Source organism: Choloepus didactylus, chromosome 6 (assembly GCF_015220235.1).
Source record: "Choloepus didactylus isolate mChoDid1 chromosome 6, mChoDid1.pri, whole genome shotgun sequence".
NCBI lineage: Eukaryota > Metazoa > Chordata > Mammalia > Pilosa > Megalonychidae > Choloepus > Choloepus didactylus.
In genome coordinates, this window is record NC_051312.1 from 23,697,035 (window position 1) to 23,706,152 (window position 9,118).

General features: G+C 36.5%; 1 protein-coding gene across 1 annotated transcript; it reads right to left on the reverse strand.

Moving 5' to 3' along the window:
* Window positions 1-6,333: 6,333 nt before the first annotated feature.
* Window positions 6,334-7,272, reverse strand: LOC119536357 (olfactory receptor 4C15-like). Its single transcript, XM_037839112.1, has one exon. It carries the CDS (start codon window positions 7,267-7,269, stop codon window positions 6,334-6,336), a length of 936 nt encoding a protein of 311 aa, XP_037695040.1. The 5' UTR covers window positions 7,270-7,272.
* Between the last annotated feature and the right edge of the window lie 1,846 nt (window positions 7,273-9,118).

Consider the following 9,118-nt stretch of genomic DNA (forward strand, 5'->3'; position numbering starts at 1 on the left):
TATAAGAAATACTAAAGGGAGCACTACAGACAAATAGGAAAAGACAGGAGAAAGAGGTTTGAAGAGGAATATAGAAAGGCAGACTATCATTAGGGGTTAAAAGAGAGGGAGAGAGAGGAAAAAATGATATATAAAATCCAAAAGACAAAATGGTAGACAAATGTACTACCTTACAGTAATAATATTAAATCTGAATGTAATTAATTACCAAACAAAATACATAGACTTGCAGAATGGATTAAGAAAGATGACCCAACTATATGATGTGTACAAGAAACTCACTTTAGACCTAAGGACAACAACTGGTTGAAAGTGAAAGGTTGGAAAAAGGTATTTCACAGAGTCAACAACCAGAAAACAGCAAGGTTAGCCGTATTAATTTCAGACAAATTAGATTTCAAATGTAAAAAAATTAAAAGAGACAAAGAAGGGCACTATGTATTCATAAAATGGACAATTCATCAAGAAGACATAACAAACATAAATATTTATGCACTGATTGATAGTGCCCCAAAACACAGGAGGCACACACTGACAACACCAAGGGAGAAGTAGACACTTCTACAATAATAGATGGGGAAATTAATACAACAGTCTCATCAACAGAAATAACATCTAGAAAAAAGTCAATAAGGAAATACAGATTTTGAATAGTATGATAAATGAACTAGACTTAACAGATACTTACAGAACATTATACCCCACAAGAGCAGAATACATATTTTTCTCAAGTGTTCATGGATCATTCTCCAGGATAGACAAGTTGTGTCACAAAGAAATTCTCAATAAATTTAAAAAGATTGAAATTATGCAAAACACTTTCATTGATCATAATGGAATGAAGGCAGAAATCAATAACAGTGGAAGGCCAGAAAATTCCCAAATAAATGGAGGTCAAACAACACACTTTTAAACAACCAGTGGGTCAAGGAAGAAATTACAAGAGAAGTCAGTAAATGTGTCAAGGCAAATGAGATTGAACAAAACATTACAAAATTTAAGGGATGCAGCAAAGGTGATACTGAAAGGGAAATCTATTGCCCTAAAATTCCTACATTAAAATAAAAAAAGAAAGAAAGAAAGAAAGAAAGAAAGAAAGAAAGAAAGAAAGAGAAAGAAAGAAAACAAAACTTGAGGAATTACCTGCTCATCTGGAGGAACTAAAGAAAGAACATGAAACTAAGGCCAAAGCAGAAAGAAGGAAAGAAATAATTAAGATAAGAGCAGAGATAAATGAAATTGAGAACATGAAAACAATAGAGAGACTCAACAAAACCAGAAGTCAGTCCCTTGAGAAATTAAAAAAAAAAAAAATTCAATGTACACTTAGCTATGCTGAGAAAAGAGAGACAGGCAGAGAGAGAGAGAGAGAGTACAAATAAATAAAAGCAGAAATGGTAAAGGTGACATAACTACTGATGCTATAGAAATAAAGGGCATAATGAGAGGATACTATGAGAAACTACCTGCTAAAAACCTAGAAAATGTAGATGAAATGGAAAACTTCCTAGAAAATCATGAACACCCAAAATTGACTCAAGAAGAAATACAAGACCTCGACAAATCAATCACTAGAAATTGAATCACTCATCAAAAAGCTCCCAAAAAAGAAAAGTTGAGGCCCAGATGGCTTCACATGTGAACTCTACCAAGCATTCAAGAAAGAATTAGTACCAATCCTGCTCAAACTCTTTAAAAATTTGAAGAGGAGGGAAAGCTACCAAACTAATTCTATGAAACCAACATTGCCCTAATACCAAAGCCAGAAAATAATACTAACTACAAGGAAAGAAAATTACAGACCAATCACTTTAATGAATACAAATGCAAAAATCCTCAACAGAATGCTTACAAATTGAATCCAGCAGCACATGAAAAGAATTAAACACCATGACCAAGTGGGTTTTTTCCAGATATGCAAGGCTGGTTCAACAAAAGTAAATCAATATGACACTCCCATGCTTATGTCATATGTTCCTGAAGCCCTGTTATTGGATAAATACTTGGAAGAACAGAAAAGAGGGACATGAATGGACATTTGCATAGTGGGGTTTATGGTGGCAGTATTCATGATTGGCAGTGGATGGATGTGGCCTAAGAGTGCATCAAATTACGAATGGAATGGCAGCAAACTGGTGTATACATAAAATGGAATATTGAGCTTCTACAAGAAGGAATGAAGTTGTGAGTACTGCAAATGAAAAAATGGACATTGAAGACAGTATGTTGAGTGAAATCAATTAGAAATGAAAAGTGTGTAAATCCTCACTAATATGGACTAACTATAACTTGTAAACTCTGAGAATTCAATCTGAGAGCATAGGTTACCAGGGGAAGGTTTATTATAAAGGTTCCTAGATTGTAAGCTCCTACAGCAGTTGCATCTATTCCTGAGTTGTAGTGGTTATTTCTAAATTCTGAGTTGCTGATCTATTTAGGTATAACCTGGCTGTCACTGGAACTTTGGGTATCTGTGTGACACCTGAGACTCAGAGCCAGAATCTAGCTGCTGTGAATATCAGCATTACTCCATATATCAAATATAGAAGAGTCTGAAAAAGAGGTCAGACTTCAATTGGAGATATGAATGAAATGGACATGGTTAGGAATAAGGTAAATCAGATTAAAGGTTAAAGGACTATATTGACAGTGTTTTAAAACTCCAACTTCTGTGTGAGACCAAAGGAAGAGATATTTGCTGGGTGCAAAATCTTTATTTTTTGTATCACACTACAGAATTTAATTTATATGGTCAGTTTATTTAAACACCATAATTACATGGAACTTCGAATATGGAGTGATATCTGGTTGGTTGTACAGGTTAGTGTGAAGCCCCAATACATCCCAGAGTAATTTGAGAAGAGAATAAATATGTATTTGCAAAGCCCCTGTTCTAGTTTGCTAATGCTGCTGGAATGTAAAACACCAGCAATGGATTGGCTTTTATAAAAGGGGTTTATTTAGTTACACAGTTACAGTCTTAAGGCCATAAAGTGTCCAAGGTAACACATCAGCAATTGGGCACCTTCACTGGAGGATGGCCAAAGGTGTCCAGAAAACCTCTGTTAGCTGGGAAGGCACATGGCTGGTGTTTGCTCCAAAGTTCTGGTTTCAAAATGGCTTTCTCCCAGGATGTTCCTCTCTAGGCTGCAGTTCCTTAAAAATGTCACTCTTAGTTGCTCTTGGGGCGTTTTTCCTCTTAGAGCTTCCCTGGAGCAAAAGTCTGCTTTCAATGGCTGTCTTCAAAATGTCTCTCATCTGCAGCTTCTGTGCTGTCTTCAAAGTGTCCCCCTTGGCTGTAGTGCCTCTTCAAAATGTCACTCACAGCTGCACTGAGTTCCCCTTGCCCGTCAGCTCATTTGTATGGTTCCACTGATCAAGGCCCACCCTGAACGGGTAGGGCAATGCCTCCATGGAAATATCTCATCTGTTATCACCCAAAGTTGGGTGGGGTGCATTTCCATGTAAATCTAATCAGGACCAAAACTTCTGCCCCACAAGACTGCACCAAAGAATATGGCTTTTCCTGGGGGACATAACATTCAAACCAGCACAGCCCCCTTGAGGGACTTGGGGAAAATGTGAAAATATTAAATTTCCTCACCTGGGGAATTACTAATATGCTCACAGCATTGAGGACTACCAAATTAGAAGGCCAAGTTCTTGATCTTGGGTCTTGCCCTAATGAAGTTTGTTGCTGCAAAGAAGAGGCTAAGCCTACTTATAATTTTGTCTAAAAGTCACCCCAGAACTCTTTTTTTGCTCAAATTAGCCTCTCTCTCTAAGCCAAACATGCAGGTAAACTCACTGCCCTCCTCACTATGTGGGACATGACCCCCAGGGGTGTAAATCTCCCTGGAAATGTGGGACATGATTCATGGAGATGAGCATGGCCCTGGCATCATGGGATTGAGAAAGCCTTCTTGGAACAAAAGGAAGAAGAGAAATGAAACAACATAAATTTCAGTGGCTGAGATATTTCAAATGGAGTTGAGAGATCATTCTGGAGGTTATTCTTATGCATCATATTGATTTCCTTTTTTGTTTTTTTGTGTATTGGAAGGAAGTACCTGTAACTGTTGAGCTGCAACCCAGTAGCCTTGGTTCTTGAAGATGATTGTAGAACTATATAGCTTACACTGTATGACCATGTGACTGTGAAAACCTTGTGGCCCCCAGTCCCTTTATCCAGTGTATAGATAAAGGAGGAGAAAAATGAGGACAAAAAATAAATGGATAATAGGGAAGAATGGGGCATATGGGATGTTTTGGGTGTTAATTTTTTACTTTAATTTTTATTCTTATTCTTTTTTGTAGTAATGAAAATGTTCAAAAATTTGAGGTGGTGAATGCACAACCATTTAATGGTACTGTGAACAATTAATTGTACACTGTGGATGATTGTATGGTCTGTGAATATATCTCAATAAAATTGAATTTTAAAAAATGTAATGCAACACATCAAAAAATCGAATGAGAAAACCACATGATCATCTCATTTGATGCAGGAAAGTCATTTGATGAAATTCAACATCCTTTCTTGATGAAAACACTTTAAAGGATGGGAATAGAAAGGAAAATCCTCAACATGATAAAGGGAATATATGAAAAACCCACAGCTAAAATAATACTCAATGGGAAAATACTGAAATCTTTACAAATAACTTCAGGAACAAGACAAGGATACCCCTTCTCACCATTGTTCTTCAACATTGGAATGGTAGGTCTAGCTAAAGAAATTAGAAAGAAAAAAAAAAGGCATCCAAATTGGAAAGGATGAAGTAAAACTCATTGTTTGCACATGGCATGATACTATATGTAGAAAAGCCTGAAAAATCTACAGCAAAGCTACTAGAGCCAATGAATGAGTACAGTAAAATGATGGTACCAGGTCAGCACACAAAAGTGTTTCTGTACATTAGTAATGAGCAATCTGAGGAGGAAATCAAGAAAAAAAATCAATTTACAATAGTAACCAAAAGAATCAAATATTTAGGAATAAATTTAACCACAAAGGACTTACACACAGAAAATTACATAAAAAAAAAATTGCCAAAAGAAATCACAGAGGACCTAAATAAATGGAAGGACACACTGTGTTCAGGAATTGGAAGACTAAGTATAATTAGGATGTCAATTCTCTCCAAATTGATTTATAAATTCAATCCAATACCAATTAAAATCCCAACAACTTACTTTACAGAAATAGAAAAACCAATAACCAAATTTATTTGAAAGCACAGGGTGCCCCAAATACCCAAAAAAAAAAAAATATCATAAGAAAGAGGAATGAAGAGGGAGGTCTCACATTACCTTAAAAACCAATAACCAAATTTATTTGAAAGCACAGGGTGCCCCAAATACCCAAAAAAAAAAAATATCATAAGAAAAAAAAAATATCATAAGAAAACATATTACAAAGCTACAGTGGCCAAAATAACATGTCACTTGCATAAAGATACATATACTGACCAATGGAATCAAATTGAGTGTTCAGAAATAGACCCTCTCATCTACCGTCAACTGATCTTTGATCAGGCAGTTAAGTCAACACTGGGACAGAGCAGCCTCTTTAATGAATGGTGCTTGGAGAACTGGACAATCATATCCAAAAGAATGAAAGAGGACTGCTGCCTCACATCTTATTCAAAAATTAACTTAAAATGGATGAAGACCTAAACATTATAGCTAAGAGCATAAAACTTGTAGAAGAAAATATAGGAAATAGATCTTATGATAAGAGGTGGTTTCTGAGACCTTAAATCCAAAGTGCGAGCAATGAAAGCAGAAATAGACAATTGGGATCTCCTGAAATTTGAACACTTTTGTGCATCAAAGAACTTTGTCAGTAAAATAAAAAGGCAGCCTATGCAAAGGGAAAAAATATTTGGAAACCACATATGAGATAAGCATTTGATATCCAGAATATATAAAGAGATCCTACAACTCACAACAAAAAGACAAACAACCCAATTAAAAAAAAATGGGCAAAATATATGGACAGACACTTTTCCAAAAAGGAAATACAAATGGCTCAAAAACATATGACAAGATGCTGAACTTCACTTGCTCTTAGGGAAATGCAAATCAAAACCACAATGAGATACCATCTCACACCAAGTAGAATGGCCATTATAAAAACAAATAAAAACAAACAAAAAATAATAATTTGCATATAAGGATTCTGAGTTTCCAACTCAGAGCTGATGAGTGATCTGAGGGTGGATACATTGTTTTCTGACACTCACGTTAATGTTTTTTCTATTGCATAACATTAGTCCAGCCTTACAATGTCCATCCTCACAAAAGTTTTTGTCTACTAATTGTAATGTTTTATTTTTCCTCAAAATGCACCAGCAATCTGTTCCACACCTTCCTCATGGCATTTTTCACTTCTGTATTCCTGAAGGTATAAATCAAAGGATTGAGCAGCGGAGTTAGGATGGTGTAAAATATCGCCACAATTTTGTCAAAGGAGAAAGCAGATGGACGTCGTGCATACACAAATATGCATGGGACAAAGAACAAAATCACGACAGCAATGTGAGATCCACACGTGGAGAGAGCCTTCCGACACCCTTCAAAGCTGTGAGTTCTCAGAGACAGCAAGATGACACCATAGGAGACAAGCAACAAGGTGAAGTTTATGATGCAGATAAATCCACTGTTGGCAACCACCAAAAGGCCAAGGATGTGTGTGTCAGTGCAGGCAAGCTCCAACAATGGGTACAAGTCACACATGAAGTGATTAATCACATTGGGGCCACAGAAAGGCAGCTGGAAAGTAAAGAGAATTTGTATCACAGAATGCAGGAAACCCCCCGTCCATGCTACCCCCATTAGAATGCCACAGAGCTTGTAATTCATGATAGAAAGGTAGTGCAAGGGCTTACAGATGGCCACATAGCGGTCATAGGCCATGGCTGTGAGGACAATCACCTCCGCCCCAGCAAAGAAGTGTTCAGCAAAGAGCTGGGTCATGCAGCCCTGGAAGGAGATGGTTTTCCTATCATAGAGGGAGTCCACAATCATCTTTGGGGCAATGGCAGAGGAGAAGCAGGCATCCAGTAAAGATAGGAAAGCCAGAAATAAGTACATGGGGGAGCCCAGGAGTGCTGGGCTGCTGACGATGGTCACCACAATTAGCAAGTTGCCCCCAATAGTTGCAATGTAGCCAAATAAAAACACAAAAAATACTACTTTCTGAACATTTGGATTCTGTGAAAGCCCCAGGAGGATGAACTCAGTTACAGAGCTTTGATTCCACATGGTGTCAGAGGAGAAGTTGAAAGCTACCACAGTATGCATGTACAATCTGCAATTAGGAGAAAGAGAAATTCTTCTCAGAGCAGCTTATGACAGTATCATAATCATCAGCAGGTCAGTGAATCCATATGCAAAATTATATGAAGTATTTCTTTTGTCATTAAGAACTCAAAAATTGTTGAAGGTGGTAGTTGAAAGTTATGTAGAATTGAGATGGAGATGAGTTATTAAGTACTTCAAAATATCTAGAATTTCAGTATGGGGGCAAGTGGTTTTTATCACAGGTGCCAACTCTGTGCACTTAGTGGAGGCTTCATGGAGTGAATAGTTGAAAAGAATTCTGAATCCAAGCTCTGAGGAAGGGAGGAATGCAGTTTATTAGGGGTGCCTGCCATTGGCATGGAACGAGAACTGGAGTGACTTTCATGCCCAATACTTGCACCCCTGATCAGGAGGCCGCCTAATCTACAATTAGAAGAAAAAATCACACACAGTTTAAGAGACACCTGGAAATCATGCCAACTGTCCCAAATACTTCTTTAAAAGTCGGAATTGAATTGGTCCTTTACATTGAACAGATTTGTCCCTTATGATAGAGAAAGATGTATGGGAGAGTGCCTGGGTCTAAGCTTCACATGTAACAAGTATGTGCTTAGGGTTGAGTTGCCTTTGTTTTCATCCATCATTTAAAAATGAGAAGTGAATCTCATAAAACTAATAATATGTACCTCACAGTGTTCTCATGTTGATTAATAAATAAAACATGAAAAGCAATTGCTCAGTGCCTATGCCTAGGAAACAGTCCATGTTATCATATTATCCCCATTTTACTTCTAGGAAACTCATAATTGAGAAGTTAAGGTTAAACAAATAACAAATATCTGGCATTTTAACACAGAACCTCTGGCTCCAACACCAACTCCTTTCCACTGAATCAAGAGAGGAACGGGTGAGAATCTTTATTTTCTAGTCTCCACCCCCCTCTAAGGGTTAAAACCTTCTGATTCCTTTAGTCATTTATGAATGAGGCACCTTTTGGTGAAGGAAACTGCAAGTGATTTAGCAGAAGGTAATAGCCCCATGATTTATGTAATCACAACTACATAGGTAAAAGAGAAGAAACATGATGATTATAACACAGACATAAGACTTGGTTATTAGAAGGTTATTTCTATAGTGTGGCCCAAACTGATAAAGTATAACTCTCCAAGTTATATGTGTCCAATATATGACTTTATTCTAAACTAGAGATATTCATATATTTCTTACCTGTTCATATCACAGGATAATGATTAGGTCAAATTAAAAATGTGATAACATTCCTTATAATAAAGTGCCCTTACAGATTGAAGTTATTACTCTTTCTCTTAAAAAGTCAGTTGTCTTATCCACAGGAAGCTTTTCCATAAGTCACAGATAATTACTTCAAATTGTACTTCATTTTCTCAGCTTTGAAGGATCATTTTGTCCTTATCTGTACATATAACAGGAAACTAATAGTTAACTGGCTTGTATAATTATATGTTTGTTAAATAGATGAATAACAGAATAGTGGAATAGTGGAATTTATTATAGGAATTATTAAAAATGTTATTTTTATGAATACAACTTAGAATTAACAAAAACAACTTACAATACTCTATAAAACTAATAAATATACAACTGTTTGTGTCAACGACTGCCTGTTTGCTTGCTTTAAAACAACCACTTCTGTTTTGTTCCCATAGTCTCGGTTTTTGAGAAATGTATCTGAACTAAGAAGTCTATACCCAGCCACAAACATTCACCCAGAAAACAAAAGTTAAAAAAAAAAAAACAATAAAATCACTGTGTCAGTCATCAATCACTTATT